Source organism: Octodon degus, unplaced genomic scaffold, assembly GCF_000260255.1.
Source record: "Octodon degus isolate 3935 unplaced genomic scaffold, OctDeg1.0 scaffold00135, whole genome shotgun sequence".
In the NCBI taxonomy this organism is placed as follows: domain Eukaryota; kingdom Metazoa; phylum Chordata; class Mammalia; order Rodentia; family Octodontidae; genus Octodon; species Octodon degus.
In genome coordinates, this window is record NW_004524711.1 from 7,811,687 (window position 1) to 7,834,036 (window position 22,350).

At 40.0% G+C, this 22,350-nt stretch overlaps 1 protein-coding gene across 1 annotated transcript in view; it reads left to right on the forward strand.

Annotated features, from left to right (window-relative positions):
• Pecr (peroxisomal trans-2-enoyl-CoA reductase) overlaps positions 1-22,350 on the forward strand; it is a 43,438-nt gene that overhangs the window by 12,729 nt on the left and 8,359 nt on the right. Inside the window, exons 4-7 of the mRNA XM_004641356.2 lie at positions 5,156-5,234; positions 11,039-11,135; positions 13,598-13,708; positions 20,333-20,444. Coding sequence (XP_004641413.1) covers positions 5,156-5,234; positions 11,039-11,135; positions 13,598-13,708; positions 20,333-20,444 — 399 coding nt within the window. The remainder of the gene's footprint in view (positions 1-5,155; positions 5,235-11,038; positions 11,136-13,597; positions 13,709-20,332; positions 20,445-22,350) is intronic.

Below are 22,350 nucleotides of genomic sequence, written 5' to 3' on the forward strand. Positions count from 1 at the left end.
GTGGTCTAAAGCACCTACTTGAAACAAGCTTGGCAAAGCACAGGGACCGCGGTTCGATCCCCAGCACCACATGCCAGCCAGACCTGCCCCCTGGTGGGCTGAGCTGGCCACACACACACACAATAAATAAATGTAATAAATAAAAATAAATAAAAAAAAAAAAGAGATCAAGGTTTTACAAAATGGAAGTTACAAAGCTGGTTGCAAAATGGAGTTGACTAAGCCAGCTTACAACGTTCTCCATTTGTTCTTTGTGGCTGTGTGGCCTCTCTGTTGACTATCTGAAGAAATAACCCCATTAGAGCTCTGGGAACTTGTCAGAGAGTTCAGAAACAGAAGCAGTGTCAGAACTGTGAGCCATAGGGTGGTGTTTATCCATAATGAGAAAAGTCTGTCTTAGGCAATTGAGATAACTTTTTTCTCTTTTGTTATACTGGAATCAAATTATTTTATTAGTTTTTAATATTTGCCTTGGAAATAGTATCTTATGTCCAGTTCCAAGCTTATCTTGACAATTCATGACCATTTATATTTTTTCAGATGAATTTTATATTATAGGTTCTACCTCCAAAAGCATATTGGGGAATGTGAGGTTTTTCAGCAGTGTAGTAAAGAGATAGGAAAGATAAGAGAAGCCTTATTAGCTCCAAAGACACAGAGAGGATCAGGGAAGATGGGAAAGGCCTCTGACCTGAGTCAAAGAAAGCTGAGGCTTCTATGAACTTCTGTTAGGGGTGGAGTTTGAAGGGCAGTTTTAATTACAAGTGAGGAGCTGATTGGGGTCTCCTCTGTGTGTGTGCAAAAAGTGAGAGGAAACTGTATCCAGGGCTGGAGTGGGGAAGGAGGAGGAAGTGATATTTGGGAAAATAAGCAGTTGTAAGTGCTTTGGCCATGCTAGATGACCACCATAATAATTTAGCAGTTTATACTAGGGCCACAACCTACCAGGGAATTTGATTGAAATTGTACTAAATTTAATTTTAAAAATAACTGACATATTTAAATGTTCCGTCTCAGATCTGGCCAAATAGCTCAGTGAATTAAAGCACCTGCTTAGGCAGATGCAGCGGCCGGGGTTCTATCCCCGGCATGCCATGCCGGCCCCGCCCATGGAGCACGCTGAAACAGCCATTGAGACTGGGCGTGATGGCACATGCCTGTAATCCCATCACTTAGGAGGCGAAACATAGGCACATCACTATGAGTTCGATCTACATAGTGAGACCCTGTAGAACTTTACCAAAAAAAAAAGTTCAGTCCCTCCCACTGTTACATTTCCTTTTATTAATGAAATGTTCTTTTATGTCCTTTGCAAAAGTTTGTAATTGTTATCATATAGAGCTCATATTTTTAAGTTTATTTAGGTATACTTTGTGAGTATTGCTGTTTTGGAGTTCCTCTGAGTGTGTGTGCCAGGAATTGAACTCAGAACCTTGTGCTTCTCAGGCAGGCAGTTATGCCACTGAGATATATCCCTGGCCATGAGTATTGCTATTTTGAATGGACTCATTATAATTATTTTTCAGCTCTGTCTTTATTTGATAATTTGTATCTTTTTCTAATGAGTTATCAAATTAGACTCTGGGAATTCTGAATAGAGTGTAAATTGTCTAAAAATAACCATTGTACTTTATTGAATGAAAGACAAAATCAATTATGACATGAACCCACATTCTACGTATCATGAAGAGAGCTGGCTGAGCATGGCATGGCAGCATGTGCACACATAGCTTCTCGGGAGTCCGAGGCAAGAGGAGCCCAACTTTCAAGTCTAGCCTGGGCAACGTAATGAGACAGTCTAAAATTTATTTATTTATTTGTTTTAAAATTAATTAATTATTTGTACATGGTCATACTATGCAGCTTGGACTCATAGTGATCCTCAGCCATGCCAGCACTGTGATTACAGGTGTACCCCACCATGCCCAGTTTTGGTGGCTGGCATGACAAGTTCTGGGGCCAGCATGGCATGCCAGATCCTTGTGCTTGCCAAGCAGCCACTTAGACTGCTGAGCTATCTTCACAACCCCACTTTGTATTTGTTTTTTCAAAACAAATTTTAAAAAAGAAATTCTAATATGGGGCTGGGGGTGTAATTCAGTAGTAGAGCTGTTGCCTACCATGCTCAAGGCTCTGGATTCAAATCCCAGTATGGGAAGAAAGAAAGAGAGGGAGAGAAAGAGAGAGAGAGAGAAAGAGAGAGAGAGAGAGAGAGAGAGAGAGAGAGAGAGAGAGAGAGAGAGAGGAGGGGAGGAAGAAGGAAAGTACTGAGACTTATAAATGTAAAATGCCACCACCCATAAAAATATCCCAATTTCAGCAATGTGAAAAATTGTCTTAGTTTCGGCAAGTTGTGCACCCTTCGATAGCTCAGCTGGTAGAGTGGAGGACTGTAGATTTGACAAGTTGTTTTTATGTCTTCTTTTCTAGGGCTTTACTTCTTTTTTACTGTAATGTTATGAATTGACATAGATTCATCAGGAAGCTTTGAGTAATGGCAAAGTATTCTTATTTTGTTTGCGTTTTTAATAGGATTTGGTACTGAATTTACTCGCACCTTCAAATTCTAAAACTTTATGTTTCTATTGCAGAGAGTCTAGAGGCACATGTCTAGCAATATCTTTTTTGTATAAATCGAATGAGTGCCTTTCAAATGGGACTTCAAGAGACATAGATCATTTAAGAAAGAAATTAACAAAGGAAGTGTAAGACTTTATGCCACAAATTATAAAACAAGGCTGAGAGAAATTATAGAAGGTTTAAACAATGGGCAGTCGTTCCATGTTTCTGGAATGCCAGGTGCTGTATTGCCAGGATGATGGCTGTTCCCAAATTGACCAATAGGTTCCATACCACCCCTGTGGAGCTTTTCAGACACTACCTAGCCAATCTTAAAATATATAGGGAAATACAAATAACCTGGATACAGTAATGAAAGCAAATTTGGTCAAACCCTCTTTGCTTTCAAAGATACTTCTTGATTTTAAGACGGTGTGCTATTGGCATAAGTGTAGATACATAAATCAACGGTTAACCAATAGCACATGAGCAATAACCAATAGCATAAATACACAAAGACAGAGACTGTGGGAATGGCCAGATTTAATTTCCATAGGGCAGGCATGATGAAATGAGAGTGATATCATCGAGTAGTTGGAGGGGAGGCTAATTATATGTAGGGTGTGGGGTTGGGGATTGTAGTCCCAAGAAATCTGAATCATCAGGGAGTTGCATCTCCAGTCCCAAATTTCTTCATGGCCATCAGCTCTGTTTGAGAGGGCAGCGTGAATTCTTCTTGTTTGTAGAGGGCACCGTGGTTCTTGGGAAGGTCTTTCTAGATCAGGCCTGACAAGCATCATTAATTGTTATGGAAATCCAAATCAAAACTCCAGTGAGATACATCTAAACACCTACTAGAGAGTTTATCGATGTCACAGTGATAATGCAAAGAAATCAGAAGCTGCATACATTTCTAATAGGAATGTAAAATGGTAGGTCCACTTTGGAAAATGAGTTTGGCAGTTTCTTCAAAAGTTAAATATAGGGCTGGTGAGGTAGCTCAGCTGACTAAGTACCTGCTTGTGCAAGCACAGGGAAAGCAGTTTGATTGCTAGCACCACATGCTGCACAAGCCCCACCCCCAGGGCAGGGTGGGCTGAGACCCCTGAGTCTGGGCATGGTGATGTACACCTGTAATCCCAGTGCTGGAGAGGCTGAAAATTGGAGGATCACTATGAGTTCACACTGTGTAGTGATACCCTGTGAAAACCAAATACATTTTTTTTAAAAAAAGTGAAATATAGAGCTAATGTATGACCCAGTAAATTCACTCATCACTATGTATCCAAGAGAAATGAAAACATACAAGGTATGTCCACACTAAGATTTGTATTCATAATCACCCTTACTGCAAACAATCAAAAGTTTATCAGCTAGTGAATGGATAAAAATGTCACACCTCTATGAGTATTACTGAGCATTATGGAGGCATGTCACCTGTGGAAGGTGCTAGACACAGGACCACATACTGTGATTTAATTTATATAAAATGTATAGAAAAGTGAAATGCAAAATCTACAGAAACAGAAAAATAAATAATTTCCAGGAAGTAGACTGAGCTGACAAAGGAACTTTTAAAGATAGTTAATATGTTCAAAAAACAGAATTGGGCTGGCCCCCACTTGCAGTCTTCTTGTGTCAGTCTCCCAAAGTACTGGGATTATAAACCTGTGCCAGTGACACAATACAGTTAGTTTAAACCCATTTCTGAAACTAATATCACTCTTTACAATCACGACATAGATTTGTCTTGAATACCTATGCAAATTCCTCAAATAAGTTCAATAATCTTAGGGTCGGCCAAATAACTCAGAGAATTAAAGTGCCTGCAAGCAGGCTCAGGGGCCAGGGGCTTGATTGCTGGGCCTGCTGGGCCAGCCTTGCTCCTGGTATGCTCTGAAAAGGCAATTGACACTGGGCATGGTGGTGCATGCCTGTAATCCCAGCTCTTGGGAGGCTGTAAACAGGTGGATCACTATGAGTCCGATCTAGTATTGAGACCCTGAACACACTGTAGAGGCTTCCCTAACATACAAAAATAAATAAATAAATAAATAAATAAATAAATTCAATAATCTCAAAAAAAAAAACAGAATTGGGGTGATAGTTGCAAAATTCTGTATATTGCTAAAAATTGTATACTCAAAGTGGGAAATTTTTGTGATATATAAATTTATCACAGTTTGACTTTTTATTAAAAAAATGTAAATTGTGCCAGACATGATGGCACATTCCTGCAATACCAGCTACTCAAGAGCCTAAGACAGAAGGTTTGCAAGTTTGAACCCAATCTGGAAAACTTAGTGAGACTTTGTCTCAAATCAAACTAATTAGATGAGATGGAGTAGAGATCAGCACTCCCTGCATCCAGCCCCAAGTACTGGGAGGGAAAAGTAAATTAAATGTAAAACATAGGGCCGGGGAGAAGGCTCAGTGGAATAAGTGCTTCCCTGGCAAGCACGAGGGCCTGAGTTCAATCCCTGGTAAAAAAAAAAAAAAAAAAAAAAAGTAAAACATAACATATCGGCAGCTACTGAAACAGGGTGTAAGGAAAGCAGACTACTTAGTATGATTTTTCTTTGTTTGTGTTTTGTAGCTTACAGTTCCTGGATGAAAGAGCATGGAGGATCTATTGTTAATATCATTATCCTTCTTCATGGACAACCATTAATGGCGTAAGCAGTTTTGTTTTTGTTTTCTTCCTATGTCTTTCCTTCCTATGTTGAGTTTTATCTCTGAATGAGGTAAAGAGTATAGGAAAATTGCTTAAATCAATATGATTAATACTTTAAATGAGTTGGGAATCTCAATACTGAGCATTTTCTTTCCTTTGAATGTTAAAAATGTCCTTCTAAGACATGCCAGCTTGTCTAAATCATTCAGAGTAAGGTCACTGTATTTAGTGGGAAAAGTGGCAAAACACAGTGTACTCAGAGATGTAACTTTTTAGTATAAATATGTGCAGGATAATCTGTGGAGGTATCTTGTGCTAAAAAGTTATTTCTCATTTACCTCAAATTCATACAGAACTATATGTCTTTGTTTCATTGGAAAGTTCATCTGAACATTATTACACTGACTGTCACCACCAGGATAGAACTCCTTTGTCAAGGTAGACACAAATACAATCTGTATTAATTTAGACAACTATTATAAATAGACCTGTTTGATCTTAAGAGGATGCAAAATTGTTATTCTAAACAGAAAGGTAGAATTATTTGCCAACAGTCTCTAAGGTTCTCTACTTCTAATCACCCACTCTACAAGTAGAGTGCTTGCTTCTCTACACAAATTCCAACAATCTGCTTGCTTCCTGCATTATAGGACTTCCCCAGTTATGTGAGATGGAAGGAAATGTTAATCTAGGCTAAACACTGAGATTAGTGCTTCTCCAAGTGTGGGCTCTAGACCAGAAAGATGAGCTTACGGGAGTACGTGTCAGAACTATTTGTCCTCTAGCCACCCCCAGGTTTCCTGCGTCAGGAGCAGTGGGAGATGTGCCAAGCAGCCCACGTGCCCAAGTCCCCAGGTAGTGCTGGGCCAGGCAGAACCACCGGGCCTGAGTATGGTGGATTCAAGCACGCTGGTGGCTTGGCCTCAGGTCCACCTTCCCACTCAGGCAGGCTCTCTGTACTTATGGCCAAAGAACAGAGAGAACTTTCCAAGTAGTGCCTGGAAAATAACAGTGGCAGGGCTAGGGAGATGGCTCAGTGGAATAAGCACTTCGCTGGCAAGCGCAAGGGCCTGAGTTCAGTGCCTGGTTCCACAAAAAAAAAAAAAAAGAGAGAGAGAGAGAGAAGAAAATAACAGTGGCTTTAATTAATGAATTAGATATTTTTATTAATTTCTAGTGTGTGTAATCCATAATTTCATTTTGGTGATAGAGGCAGAAACATTTTAGAAAAATTGTTGAATTAATCCAAGCAAATTGTATTTATTCTCTAATTTGGATCCAATCCAATGTGAATGTTACAAAGAAGCCTGTCTATGTCTAGTTAGATTAAAATATTTCTTCACTTACAAAAAAAAAGAAAAGAAAATAACAGTGGCAGTGCCAGCACCAGCAGTTCTCAGACAGAACACTCAAGAGCTGCCCCTGCCTGAGTCATTTGTGCAGTCATTAAACACTGGGGATGACGTCCCTGTGCTATACACAGCCAGCCTGAGGAACTGGGGATGATGATGCTCAGATGGGGAATGAGATTTCCTCAAGTGGAAATCAAGGTGTTTTGCCTAAAACAGAGCAAAGAATCCAGGCAAGGCTGTGCCCTAGAAGGGAGTTTGGGAACCTAATGCCTTCTTCTTTTGCTTCTTTGGTTTCCTGCCCTTGAGGTGAGTGGTTCTGCAAAAAATGAATGTTGGGGGAAGTTATTCATGGACTGAACCCTCTGAAACCGTGAGCCATAATAAACCTTTTCTCTTTATAAGTTTGTTATCTGAATACTTATTATATAAAGTAATGAAAAGTGAGTAGTAAGGGTTTTATGTTAAAATATGTATTATAAAGAAAAAATGAAGACTGTGAGGATCGTCAGACTAAGTGCCTGCTTTGGCAAGCACAGGGACCAGGGTTTGATCCCTAGTCCCGCATGCCACACTAAGCCGTGTCCCAGTCCAGGCATAGTGGCACACGCCTGTAATCCTAGCTCTGGGGAGAAAACAGGAGGGTCACTATGAGTTTGAGCTATGTAGTGAAACCCAGAACCAAATACATAAATGAAAGAAAGAAAGTAGTGATAGTTTTTAAAACTGAGAAAAGGTTCTAAAATATTTCTTAAAGATAATCTCTAATTCAAAGAAGGTTTGGCCTGGTGGATATTTTGCTTATTTTTTTTTAATGTTTTATGTTTTCAACAAAGGAAGTACAGATGTGCAAAAAAGTCAGTCTCATTTTTGTGCCTAACACATCCTAGCACATCTTAATCTCTTACAATTTTGGGGGCTGGGGAGATAGCTCAGTAGAATAAGCACTTGCCTGGCAAGGGCAGGGTCCTGAGTTCAATCCCAGGTACCATATAATAACATACAATAAAATTTTGAAGCCAGGCATGGTGGCACAGTACTGTAGTCCCAGCACAAGGGAAGCTGAGACAGGAGGATTGCCATGATGAGTTCAAGGCCCATTTAGGCTGCAAAGGAATTTAAGGCCAGCCTGAACTACAGAGTGAGACTGTGCCTCAAAAAAATTTTTCTTCAAGTCAGATGGACAAATAAAACAAGTGATACACATGTATAAGAATAGTTATTGCTTTTTTAAAAACAAACATGGGATGTTTTAAATACCCTTCTACTTCGGTTTTAACTTGACATTAATTTGTGAACCAGTTTTTAAGCAACATGTATTATAAACTGCTTCACAGCAGGGTGACATCACAAGGACAGGATTTACACTTACCCTAAACAGCTATAAAACAGACAAAATATATGAAGCGATGACATTTGAGACACTAGACATCAGGCAGCAAAGCAGAGTAGTCTCTGAAATGCAGGAAACAAAAGGGGTGAACCATGTGTTTATTCTAGTTTATTCCTCTGCTCTGGATCATGATGCAGAATGGGGAGCTGAAGCAGAACCTGGCAGTCTCCTCATATCAAGAGAAAAGACCAGAGACAGGCATGGTGGCACACGCCTGTAATCCCAGCACTCAGAAGACTGAGGCAGGAGATTCTCTGTGAGTTCAAGACCAGCCTGAGCTACAAAGTGAGCTCAAGGCCAGCCTGACCTGCATAGCAAGACCCTGGTCAAAAAGAGAGAGAGGAGAGGAGACAGAGAGGTAGGGGGTGGGAATAGGGGTGTCAGGTGCACAGGTTAGGCTGAGGGAGAAGGGAGCTGCAATGAGACAACAGCTTGCAGGTGTGTAGAGTCAGGTCAACTTGGGTGTGTGGGAAAGTCTCATCTGAAACGTGTTGAGCACTCTCTCTGGGTCTAGCAGAGTGCCTGTTCCCAACAGCCTCTCTGGAAAACCTCTCAACTAGGGAAAGTAAGGCTGAAAAAGCGGATACAAAAAAGGCTTTGTTTCAGCAGTGAGGAAAAGTATCCCTAGACTAAATGCAGCTCTGTTCCTATGAAGGAATAATAAATTATTATTAACCTCAATAATATTTAAAGGTATCTTCCTTCCAGTAAAAAATTGCTGGGTATAAAAATAAGCAGGGGCCTGGCGAGATGGCTCAGTGGTCTAAAGCACCTACTTGGAACAAGCTTGGCAAAGCACAGGGACTGCGGTTCAATCCCCCAGCACCACATGCCAGCCAGCCCCGCCCCCTGGTGGGCTGAGCTGGCCACACACACACACACACACATACACACACACTAAATAAATGTTTAAAAAAAAAAAAAGCTGGGAGGGGGCTGGGGAGATGGCTCAGTGGAATGAGCCCTTCCCTGGCAAGCACAAGGGCCTGAGTTCATTCCCCGGTTCTGAAAAAAAAAAAAAAAAAAAAAAAAATCCCTGGCTCTGAAAAACAAAAATATTCCTGACCAAATTAGAATAATGGAAAACATTTTTATCAATAAAATTATGGGGGAAAAAAAAACTAAAAAAAAAAAGCAGGGGGCCAAGGAGATAGCTCAGTAGAATAAGTGCTTGCCTGCAAACACATGGGCCTGAGTTCAATCCCCAGTTCCGAAAAAAAAAAAAAAAAAAACAGGAAAGGGACCAGGGAAATAGCTCAGTAGCATAGCACCTGCCTGACAAGCACAAGATCCTGAGTTCGATTCCTAGTACCAAGAGGTAGTAGTAGTAATAATTGAGGCCAGCGAGATAGCTCAGTGGTCTAAAGTGCCTGCTTAGACTAGTTTAAGCATGGAGACCATGGTTCAATCCCTGGCACCACATGCTGCACCAGCCCCACCCCCTGAGCCAGCCCCCCCCAAAAAAAATAATAATAATAAGCAGAACCTTGAGAGAATTATGATGACTGTATTCTGTATATTCAAGAAACTAAAGGAAAGCTGAAACATGCTAGACAGAAATATAGAAGAGTTTTTGGTTTTTTGTGGCCGCCTCAGCCTGCCCTGAGGGCAGGGCTGGTGTGGCATGTGGTGCCAGGGATCAAATCGTGGTCCCTGCAGTTTCCTAAGCTTGAAAAAGCAAACTCTTTAGACCACTGAGCTATCTCACTGGCCCCATATAGGAGAGATTTTTAAATGCCCCAGTCAAATATCAAATATCTACTGTAAAAAATGGCAGATTAGACACTTCAGAAGAAATAGTGATCCTGAAGATATCGCAATAGAAACTATCCCAAAAAAGAGTCATGCAGTGAGAAAGAAAAGGAAAGAAGCACAGAGCATCAATGAGCTGTGAGATAGTCTTCAAAGAAGAGAGAAGCAAGGGCAGAAAAACAATTTTCCATTTTACCAATTTGATAAAAACTATAAACCTCCTGACCTAAGAAATGCAACAACCCCGAAGCACAAGAACATGATAAAGCAGCATGCAGTTCATCATGCTCATGTTGCTCAAAACCAGTGGGGGGAGAAGCTGTTAAAAATAACTAAAGTGGGGGGCCAAGGAGATGGCTCCGTGGAGTAAGTGCTTGCCTGACAAGTGCAAGGTCCTGAATTCAATCCCTGCTACCACCAAAAAAACAAACAAACAAAAGCTAGTGTAAAGGTGTACTGTGCAAGACACAGATTTCTCCTTGGAAACAATGCAGATTAGAAGATTGTGGAATGCTGGGGAAAATCCACATCAATCACAATTCTTTGTCCAGTAAAATGTCTTACCAAAAAAAAAAAAAAAAAAATCCTTTACTGTGGTATATTTAGACATTCTGGACCATTGTATCTCTTTATCTTCTGCAATAGACTCCACACAGATGAACACTTAAATATTCTGAACTTCCTACCAGGATGGGCAGTAATGTTTATTTAGATTTTAATATTACCTAGGGATACTATTATATTTCTAGCAATTATGTGGATGTCATATCACTTTTGTTTGTTTGTTTTGTTTTATGTATTTTGTACAGGGTCTCACTGTGCAGCTTGGACTTGTAGTGACCCTCCTGTTTTCAGCCTCCCCAGTGCTGAGACTACAGGCCATGTGCCACCACGCCCTGTCTTGGAGGCTGGCTCAGTGCACCTGGGGGTGGGGCTGGCATGGCATGTGGTACCAGGAATTGAACCCCACTCCCTACACTTGCCTAAGCAGGCACTTACTCCACTGAGCTATTTTCCTGGCCCACATATCACTTATTTGAAACTGATTTAGTAATGACCACTCGCTAGTATCCCTTAAAATAATCAATTCGTTTTCTTCTGTCATACAAAGTTCATCAGCTTACTCCTCTATGTGTGAGGCGCTTTAGGGAACTTTACATATACGATGTGAGATCAGAGCACTGTGGTTTGGCTTTAATATTGAAAGACCCAGTTCTTTCCCCATCTGTTAGCAGGGACGCATAACAAGAATGTTAATAGGAGATAAGTTCAGCAGAAGCTAATTGTACTGTTCGTGTTTTGTCTTTGAAGTCACAGTGGAGCTGCAAGAGGAGGCGTTTACAACCTCACCAAGTCCCTGTCTCTGGAGTGGGCCAGCAGTGGAGTGAGAATCAACTGCGTTGCTCCTGTAAGTCCGTGTTCTATATGGAATGTGCTAGCAGCTTACATATGCAAGTTTACTATGGAAGATTGGCTTTTTAAAAAAACATTGGCTTTAATAAATAGATAAAACTGGAAAATCCAACCTGCAATGTAGAAGTAGTCTTTGACTGACAGATTGTCAGGAAGGTGAAGTTAAGCCAAAGATTCTTATGCTGGCCACATAGTAGTGTGATGTGTGAACCAGTTAAGCAGCTATGACATATGAGCTCCACTCCAAATCAGGGGAGCCAGGAGCCTGCATTCTAAAAAGCAGCCTAGAAACCTCAGTGGCACAGTGAAAGTGTTTCTGCATTCAAGAGCAATTTTTCCGTACCATTTTGTTGTTTCTTGTTTTATCATTAATCCTTTTTTTTAGGAGAGACCCTGAATGTCAGTGTTCTGGAAGGAACTACCTGCTAAAGATTAATCAGAAGTCAAAAGAAAAGTTCAAAGGGCCAGCCAAATAGCTCAGGGGATTAAAGCGCTTGCTTAGGTACACTGAGAGGATGGTTGAGACTGGGCATGGTGGCACATGTCTATAATCCCAGCACTTGGGAGGCTGTAAACAGGAGGATCACTATGAGTCCAATCTACACAGTGAGACCCTGTACACCCTGTAGACCCTGCCCTAAAATACAAAAAGAAAGAAACAAAGAAAGAAAGAAAAGAAAAGTTCACTGAATGACAGCATAAAATAAGGAGAAAAATCTCAATATATTTAACTTGAAAAACTCATTTTGTGAAATAAGCTATAGTGTTGGTCTTTTTGGTAATACATACTGGCCAAGAGAAATGTTAGATGTAATAACGTATCCTGCACAACTTGTCTTAATTTCTACTTTCAGTGATGTTCTCTGGTTATTGTTTCAATGGTCTCCTCTGGTGATTATTTAGATGACTGTAATTTCTCTGAAACTATAAAACTAAAAACCTTTGGATATTATGTATAGACTTAACTACCAAATCTATTATCCACGCTACTTGGTGGGAGCTAAGCTTCATTTGACTGATTGAAGTTAACACAGAAGTCTCTTCTCTAACAATATTGAAGTTTCTTATCTGGAAACTTCATGTATCTTCTGCTTTCGATAGTATATTAACCTATCTATATTATACTCAGATATTTAAGACAAATTAATTACAATTTCCTTCTTAATGTTGACACTTTGGAATTCTGTTTTCCCAAATTGTATGTTTTTAAAAGCCTTAATGATATGTTGTTATGGTAAACATGATACAAATTTATGTTAGTCCTTCAGAGATTTTACTTCTTAAAAGTTCATTGTCTTTAAATAACATATGCATGAATTGGAAATCAGTATATCTCTCTAATGTCCTTCATGGCATTTTTTTAAAAATGCAATTTGGTTGTTGCAGGGTCTCATTACGCAGCTTGGACTCGTGATGATCCTCCTGCTTTCAGCCTCCCCAGTGCTGGGATTATAGGCATGTGCCACTACACTCAGACTCTGTGGCCTGCTCAGCGCTCCTGGGAGGCAGGACTGGTGTGGCATGTGGTGCCGGGGATCGAACTGTGGTCCCTGAACTTGCCTGAGCTTGCCTATGCAGACACTTTAGTCTGTCTCGCCAGCCTCACCTTTACGGCAATTTAATACTAACAGATTTCTTTGCTATCTTCTCATTACTTCTAGTCAGAATCAATTCCAGATAGCTTTATCCTGTGTCAGTTTTCAAATAATTTTTATGACCTTGTAAGCCCTTGAAAAGTAGGGAAAGATAAATGAAAGATGTTTTGTTTTGTTTTCTTATGGTTTTGCCATGTGGCCCAGGCCTGCCTTGAACATGCTAGGTAGCTCAGGCTGGCTGAAATCCATGGTCCTCCTGTCTCAGTCTGCCAAGTGCTGAGATTGTGAGTGTGCTTCACCACACCTGGATTATAAAAGTATTTTTAAACAATTAAAAATTACTTAGAGTGGATTCACTTGTTTTACTTGATTTTACTCTGGATGAGAACTATTGCATTTCTAAGTCCTTGATCAGCTCCCTGCCCCCTCATAAAGCACAGATACCTAGCAGCCTGGTTATTCCAGGTTGAACTAACATTTAAAAACCAAGTCTTTCATGAAAATGCCCAAAACATCCAGAACTTGGCTGGTTACTGAGAGGCAGTCACACAATGAGCATTTAAATGATCCATGTTGGATAATAGTTGACTGTACTTTCTTTTTGCGTGTGTGGTACTAGGGTTTGAACTCAGGACCTTCAGCTTGCCAGGCCAGGCAAGCGCTTATTCTGCTGAGCTATCTCCCCAGTCCCTGACTGTACATTGTTGACAAAATTAAGAAAACTTTGTTAGAAATGTTAAGAATTCTATTAGAGTTAAATGATTTAACTTTTGGTATTAATTGATGAACTGCCTTGATGTATTTATAATTAAACTTTGAGGTTTTATACTTTGTCTTCTTCCTGTTTTGTTTTTAAACACAGGGAACAATTTATTCCCAGACTGCTGCAGACAACTATGGTCATACAGGAGAAGACATGTTTGCAGGATCCTTTCAGAAAATCCCAGCTAAACGAATGGGAGTTCCTGAGGAGGTGCTGTATAGTTCTAGAATTGATTACAGTGACGACATTTCTTGCTTGGGAGATTTGTAACATTATGAGTACTTTTCAGGAATCTAGTTAGCTGGTTGAGGTTGTTTTTCCCACTGCCACCAAAACATTTCTCCTGGGCCTTCTGACTCTTGGGAATATTCTGGTCATTCTTTTATCACTGGTAGCAACCTTAGCACAGAAGTGAATGCAGAATTGAATTAAGAACAGCACAGCTTTATTGTTTCATTTTACTTTTCAGCTACGTTATTCTGTCATAAGATAACTTATTAGTACACAGGTTCCTAAACAAGTCAAATGGTTGTGGCTTTAGGTAAGGCTGCCCAGTGGAAGTATGTGAATATTGATAGCTTTCTCAAATGCCAGCAATATAAATCTTCAAGGGTAAACTTTTAAAGGGGTATTTTTTCCACAGTAATAATAAAACTAGAATATCTAAGCAAACTTAGTTCCAAATAAAAAACAAAAACAACTTTTTACTTGAGAAAAAAAGGTCAGAGTAAGTGAAGATCTGTCATATTCATTAGAGGGGAAAATCATTTTTATTTCAAAGTCAAGTTTCTCCAAATTAATCTATAAATTGAATACATCTTGAAAGTTAACATAGTGAAGTGAGTTCTAAAGCTTGTTTAGAAAAACACCTGTGCAAAAATTTGCTGGGTATGGTGACACATGCCTGAAACCCAACCCTAGGGAAGCTGAGGCAAAAGGATTGCCAAGTTTGAGGCCAGTGTGGGCTACATAATGAATTCAAGGCCAGCTGAACTATATAGCAAGACCCTGTCTCAATAAAAAAGCAAAAAAAAAAAAAAAAATCTGTGCAAAAATGTTTTAAAACAGAATACTAAGAGGATTTGCCCTCCTAGATAATTTAAACATAGCTGTTTGTCGTTTGTTTGTATTTAGTTGTAAGAGTGTCATGGTTTGGGGTTTTTGCAAGGGAAATAATATAATACAGGACACATTTTATAATACTATTTTATAAGGAATTACCCAAGAATCATATGCAAGAAGAGCAAATATCCGTTCACACATTAAAGACCAAAGAATCCAGCCAAGGCCCTAGATCCTAACATCCTGCATGAGTCCAGCTGGAAACCTAGAGCTCATAACAATACCTCCCAGAAGTCCAACTGGAGGCCTAGAGCCTGAGACAAAGTCTCATGCAGGCCTGTTTCATGGATCTGTGGTAGAAATACCCAAAGGTCAGTGGTGGAAACTAGGAAGTCTGTGCCAGTGGGATGAAGGATCTGTGCCAGCAGGCTGAGGGATCTGAGCTGCAGCCAGGACGTGATGCTCAAGGTAAGCACCAGAGCTCCCCAAAAGGTACCACAGCCATCCTCAGCAATGGAGAGGTCCTGAGCTCCTCCAGCAATAAGGAAAGCTGAACTGCCATCAGGAAAGCCAACACAACAAGCTTTTCCATGAGGCTGAGCAGTGCACCATCTTCCCCTTTGGAGCCAGGAAGCGATGCTCACAATGAGGACCAGAGCTCCTCCAAAATGAACTGTAGCCATTCTCAGTGACACTGAGGTCCCAAGCTCCTCCTCTGACAAGAACAGCCGAGTTCATCAGGAAAGCGAGCTTGATAAGGTCACTCCTCAGAACTGCCCAGGAGAACAAATGGCTTTCAACAGCTCCATCACTTCTCCAAACAGCATCCCTAACAGCGTTCTGACAGCTTCTCCTGTTCTGCCTCTTGTGCTGCTGGCAACAACCCTCAGGTGGGCCTTCTGCACCCAGCACCATGCTAGTTCAATTCAGCTGAGTATAATAAGTTGACCACCAGTTAGAAATCCACTACAATGAGCCAAGCATATTTATTATAGAAACTTGGAAAATCAGAATAAAACCAAAAGAAAAAAACCATAACTATAATCCAGAGGATATCCACAGTAAATATTTTGGCATATTATCTTTTTCTTCATACATATATACATTTGGTAGAGAATACATGTTATATGCTTGTTGAAAACATAAAACTAAAACTTTTAGTTTTCAGAAAAACTAAAAATTTCTGGACATGGTGGTGCACCCCTGTAATTCCAATACTCGAGAGGCTGAAGCAGGAGGACCGCCATAAATTTGAGGCCAGCCTGGGCTACCTCGTGAGTTCAGTGGTAGCTTAAACTATACAAAGAGGCCTTGTCTCAAAAAAGCAAAACAAAAAGAAAAACTGAAAATTTATTTTGTTAATTTTATGTAAATTTTATATCTCTGGCAGTGCTACTTTTTTTTGTAAACTGACAAAAAACCTATTTCATTTCCAAAGCTGCCTTTTTAAAATTATCTTTTATATAACTTTGAGTAACGTATTACCTAAGATAAATCACTGTATTGGCAGGACTAGGTAAGATATGTTCATGAGTATGATCTAGGATGACAATTAAGATTTTGCTTTATATTCTTCTGCTCTTCTATCATGATTTGGCTTCCTAAAGTATTAGTCTAGACCAGTGGACTGTCTGATACTGTAGCTGTGTACCCATTTCAGTTGTTCGAAAACTATTGCTGACAGCTAATATTGATTGTGTGGCCATAAAACCTTTCTGTCACAGAAAGTATTCTTTCATAGGATACCCTGTCAGAGAAAGTGATTAGGACACCGTGACCAAAAAAAAAAAAAAAAAAAAAAGTTTAAAGAACTATTTTTAAACTATTATTCGAAATCTTTGGAAAGAAAATACAACAGACTACTTCAAAAATTTAAATTATGTGAGGAGATGAATCCATAGTATATTTCAGGAAGCAAAACAGGAGCTACAGGGGCTGGTGAGATGGCTCAGTGATCTAAAGCACCTACTTAGAACAAGCTTAGCAAAGCAGAGGGACCGCGGTTCAATCCCCCAGCACTACATGCCAGCCAGCCCCGCCTCCTGGTGGGCTGAGCTGGCCACACACACACACACACACACACACATACACACAAATAAATAAAATAAAAAATTTTTTTAAAAAGGAGCTACAGGGCCGGGGAGATAGCTCAGTAGAATAAGTGCTTGCCTGGCAAGCGCAGGGTCCTGAGTTCAATCCCTGGTACTGAAAAAAAAAAAAAAAAAAAAAAAGGAACTACACAAGGCACATGGCTATCATTTTAGTGCTTGATTTTTTTCAGAGCTATGTTAGGCAACTTACATATGCAATACCAACCTTGAGTGAAGTTACTAATGAGGGTACTAAGGATTCAGTGAAGTGAACTTGGCCTAGCATCATACATGGGCCAGTTGCTATTTAACAGCTCGTTTTGGTCACATAAAGACATAAACACAATACAGCTTGCCCTGGACTGGAAGGAAGAGGTGCTGGTGGACATATTTGGATCACATTTATACTGTTATAAAAATAAATATTTGATTTTGGTCATTAAGAAGAAAAGGAAACCTGTGCCTGTTAGCCAAGCCTTATCTGGACATTATATTGCATGTAGACTCCCTCCTGTTCTATATTAAGACAGAAGCAGACAACACTGGCTGTCACCTGACTGGATACTTTTCAAAGGAAAAGAATTCATTCCTCAACTATACATCCGATGTGCTTACCTTGGTACCTGAGACAGGGCTGAGAGCCTCACCGACTTCAGCTATTTACTCTCCAAAGTGGAAGAAAACCTTGGCTCCCCCTAACGTCCACTCTCTGATCTGGCCTTATAACCCATCACTGTTACTAGAAAGAAGTGCATCTCTGGAAGGGAAAACTGGTTTTAAAGAGAGACCTGATTGATGAGCAAATAGCCAATGAGACCACATGGTCCAAATCCCCAAGAGACATGGATCCAGGCTGCTTAAAATAGACCCCTCCCAAGGGCACCTTAGTACCCTGTCATTCTGAGGCAATGAACCCCCTAGGAATCTGTCATTTCTGTTGCTCTTGTGACTGACCAAAAAAAAAAAAAAAAAAAAAATACAACAAGCTATTGTGAAATAGTGTATTTGACACATTAAAGGAGATGTTTAAATTTTTATTCAGAAAGCTAAATGTAGGCTTTAAGTGACTTTAACCAAATGTATGATTAATTTTTACTCTCATAGAATGTTTTTTTTTGTTGTTGTTGTTTTTTTGGTGGAACCAGGGATTGAACTCAGGCCCTTGCACTTGCCAGGCAAGTGCTTATTCCACTGTGCCATCTCCCCGGCCCTGAATGCTTTTTGTTTATATGAATTGTATAATTTATAGTTACTATGTTAGAAATTAAAATAGAAATGTAAGAAATATTATTTCAGTTATAAATAATGCTACTGATTTGCACGTTAACATTAATAACTTTTAAATGAAAATAGCTACATTTTCCAGGGCATTTGGGGGGGTTACCAAGAACTCAACTCACAGGGGCCAAGAAGATAGCTCAGTAGAATAAGCGCTTGGCTGGCAAGCGCAAGGGCCTGAGTTCAAACCCTGGTTCCTCAAAAAAGAACTCAGCTCAACTTAGGACCTTGGGCTTGTGCTGCTGAGCTATGTCCCCAGGCTTCCAAGGCATATTTTTAATATCTATTTAACAGGGTCTGGGAGATGGCTTAGTGGAATAAGCACTTCCCTGGCAAGCACAAGGGCCTGAGTTCAATCCCTGGTTCTGGGGAAAAAAAAATCTGTTTAACAGTTCTGCAAATATTTTCAAAATATAGCTTCAAGCTATACAGCTGTATTCTCGCCTTTGCTTCTTCATTCAATTTCTTGTAATCTATTGTTTTGATTAAAGCATATAATCTGGCTTTCCAAAGCTCTATAAATGGAAGGGAAGGAGCATTTTAATAGCCATTTTAGGTAGCTACTGTTCTTCAAAATTTAAGAAGTAGTAGTTTCTTGAGGATTAGTTGCAAGGTGAAATCTAAAGCCATGTCAGTGAACTTTTTGCCCTGTTATATTATTCTCCTTTTTAGATCTTTTACCAATGTATGATTTTAGAATATTAGGCATTGGTACAATGAAAAATATTAACTCTGAGTTATGCATATCCTCTAAATGTTGACACAATTAACTATCCACTGTGGGAAGATTGCATTTGATAATAACCTCCACCTACCTCTTCAGAAGAGTTCTTTCAGGAAACTGGCAAGCTCATGGTAGCAGGTATAAGTTTTTCAAAATCCTAATTTTCCCTACAAAGTTTATGTATTATCGTCAACTACAAATATTGCCACTTATTTTCTTTGAAGTGATAATCTCATGTTGTGTGTTTTAAATCTGCCAAATACCCAAATGGGAATAGACACAGTGCTGTTCTGTCAAGTAAAAAGTGTTACTTCATGAAAAAGTAGCTAGTTCAGTACACAGTTCACTGGCACATTATTTTTCCTGGAGAAAAGCACTATGTTCTGCACAATGGAAGAGCTTTATATGTATATATATGTTATGGTCCATACATAGATACCCCCTACTCAAAGCCTCCTGTACTCACAAGTGGGGTTTTGGGGAGGTGACTGGATTGGGGGTATGATACCTACTAGTGCATTAATCCACTACTGAGTTTATAGATAACTGTGATATTGGGAGTGAACGCAGGATCAGAGGCAGGGTCCATCTCCCTCCTCCCTTGATCTCGCTGCCTCCCACTACTATTCCTTGAGCTATTTTCCCCTCTGCCACACTGCCCTGCCTTGGAGCCAGCAGACTCCAAGCAAACTTCTGCAAACTGTGAGCCAAATTAAACTTTTCATCCTCACAGTTTCGGGTGTTGGGTATTGTGGTTCCGCAATGGGAGAGTAATTCAGGCAGTATACTTCCCATTTTACCACACACATTGAAAATCCCCTGAAAAGCTCTCAGGAACACACAGACTTTGACCAGCTACACTTTGACAGTTGCTGCTGTCAGCAATTTCTTCAGAGTCTAGAAAGGAAGGGAAGGACAGATAATGGTAGCCATGTTGACATGCAGAATAACAAGAGTCTGGCCTCTGCCACACTGTACCCTGGATCAGTCAGTACATAGGGAGAAATGTCACAGCAGACTATTGGCTGGCATGTTTATCAGGTGGTTGCTATTAAGTGACAGTCCCTGAGAGAGTAAGACAGATCAGATATGTAAAATCATCACCGTCTAAAATAATCTGCTTCTGTTCTTTTAGGGTTAGTGAAAGAAATTCTTTCTATATGGTGTTGGCAGTAGATGTTGCTGAACTCATCGATAATTGAAGTCCCTCTTGTAGAAAGCACCTGCCATCTTTATTGCTGGGCCCTGGACCTTAGTCTGGCTAAATCCTTGCACCAATGTATTGAAATAGTCAACAGACTTGTTGACTATTTCATTGACAAAAATTATTAAAAAAAAAAAAAAACCACATGGCAGTGATGAAAATGGGGTTGCAATGGATGATGGAAGGACTGGAAAGAAGTGAACTATTTAAAGTAGAAACAGCAGAGCTTTAGCACCCTGTTCACTTTTGACCTCTCATATTGGCAGTGTGTAAAACTCCTTCATACTTGACCACCTTTAGTCTGATCATTTCCAGAGTTCACTCAGGCTCAAGTGTGCTGTCAAATTATGGTACATGCATCAGGACTGTTATCATGGCTGTGATGGAGGAGGAGATATGTTTACCTGGGAATATGGAGCCCCTGGAAATGGAAAAGACCCTTGCTTTCATGTATGCACATGTGCTCCTACTTCCAGATCTCCTCTGTTGTTTGCTTCCTGCTGTCGCCTGCAGCTTCCTTTGTCACTGGACAGTTGGTGAATGTGGATGGTGGTCAGTCTCTGTACTCTCAAGGCTACAACATACCAGGTAAGCAACCTGGGAATGAATAGTCATTCACCATATGCCTTTCATGTTGAGGTACCTACAAGTTCCTGTGTAGCTCCTTAGGAGCTAACTGCTCAGGTTGATGGTTGGATTTTGACAGAAACATTTGTAGTCACAGAAAATATGTAAATGTATGCATTACAGAGCTTAAGTGTACATAGTCAGAAAGGATTTTTGTGTACATAATTTGTTGGAATTTGAAACTTCAAAAACATCTGTGAAAAAAAAAAAAACATCTGTGAGTACACGTAGAGTCATAGGAAAGGGCAAGAAAGTACTATATGCTTAATTCCTCTTTTTTTCCCTCCAATAAGTGCCTTGTGTAGCTGAACAGAAGTGTAGAACTGCTAGTTGCAATAGAGTAGTATGGTTGTCCTTTGTCCTTTTTGGAGGATATATATTAAGTTTAACAATGTGAAACTGCCAAACTCAATCTTTTTTTTTTTTGTATTTTAGGGAAGGGTCTACAGGGTGTTCAGGGTCTCACTACTAGATTGGACTCGTAGTGATCCGCCTGTTTATAGCCTCCCAAGAGCTGGGATTACAGGCATACACCACCACGTTCAGTCTCAATCACTGTCAGCAGGCCCCAGGGGCAGGGCCGGCATGGCAGGCCCGGAAATCGAACCCCTGGCCCCTGTGCCTGCTTGCAGGTGCTTTAATCCACTGAGCTATTTGGCTGGCCCAAACTCAATCTTTTTTGATGTGTAAAATGTACTCTGGGTTTCCATGGGATATTGTTATTACACACAAATGTATTTCTTTGCATGAGGTGTGCATGTGTGTGTTCATGTGTACTCACACTCTTATCTTGTAGCTCAACTGGCATCCTTTACGGTTGGAACAATCCTAAAATCTCCAACATTCCTACATCTTAATTTCACACATGACAAAACAAATCCACAGAAGCTAAAAACTATGCTTAGAAAACTAATAAAAAATGATATAAAAATTGTTTGACCTTCAATTGTTAAGGTAGTTGACGACGTGGTTGACACTACTTAATTGTATAGTAAATATGACCATTGTATAACTGAATTTCATATTAGGGATACAGATTAAGCCCACTCTGTGCTATGGTCTAATCAAGGAGATGCTCTATGTCTTAGTAAATATCAGTATAACACTTTCATTTTACTTATTTTCCCTCTCATATATTTCTTTACTAATAACATTGGTATGGTTATAAGAACCTAGGTTGGAAAGACAAAGATGCCTACATGGCCAGGTGTGGTGGTACACCCCTGTAATCCTAGCACTCAGAAGGATAAGGCAGGATTGCTTCAAGTTCGAGGCCTACCTGAACTGCAGAGTAAAATCCTGTCCCAAAAAGACAAAAAGAGGCCAGGGATATAGCGTTAAGTGCCTGCCTGGCAAGCACAGGGTCCTGAGTTCAATCCCCAGTACAAAAAAAAAAAAAGCTCATGTGGGCATGCAGTATTGTTCCAGAAGTATTTAAAAGAGAGAGGGTAGAAGAACCTTTCCATTTATGCCAGATTGCAACTTTTATTTTTTGCATGAAATTCATGTATGTTACCTAGAAAAAAAATCAAAGAACAAAAATTTGAAGAGGGCAACCCCTTTAGGACCCCTCCTGTCTTTCAGGAGCTATCCTATTCATAATTCCTTTTCCTCAAAATATTTTCCTATTTTTAACCTCCATTGTTACTTAAAATTCGTTCTCCAACTGTGGGGCACAATTGACATCTGTCTAGCATTTCCCCTATTTCACTGTTTCTGAGGAGTTATTATTTTTTCCCAGTAATATTCCTACTCTTTTTTTTTTTTTTTTTCAGTACTGGGAATTGAACTCAGGACCTTGTGCTTGCCAGGCAAGCACTTATTCTACTAGCTACCTCCCTGGCCCAATATTCCTACTCTAAAAAAA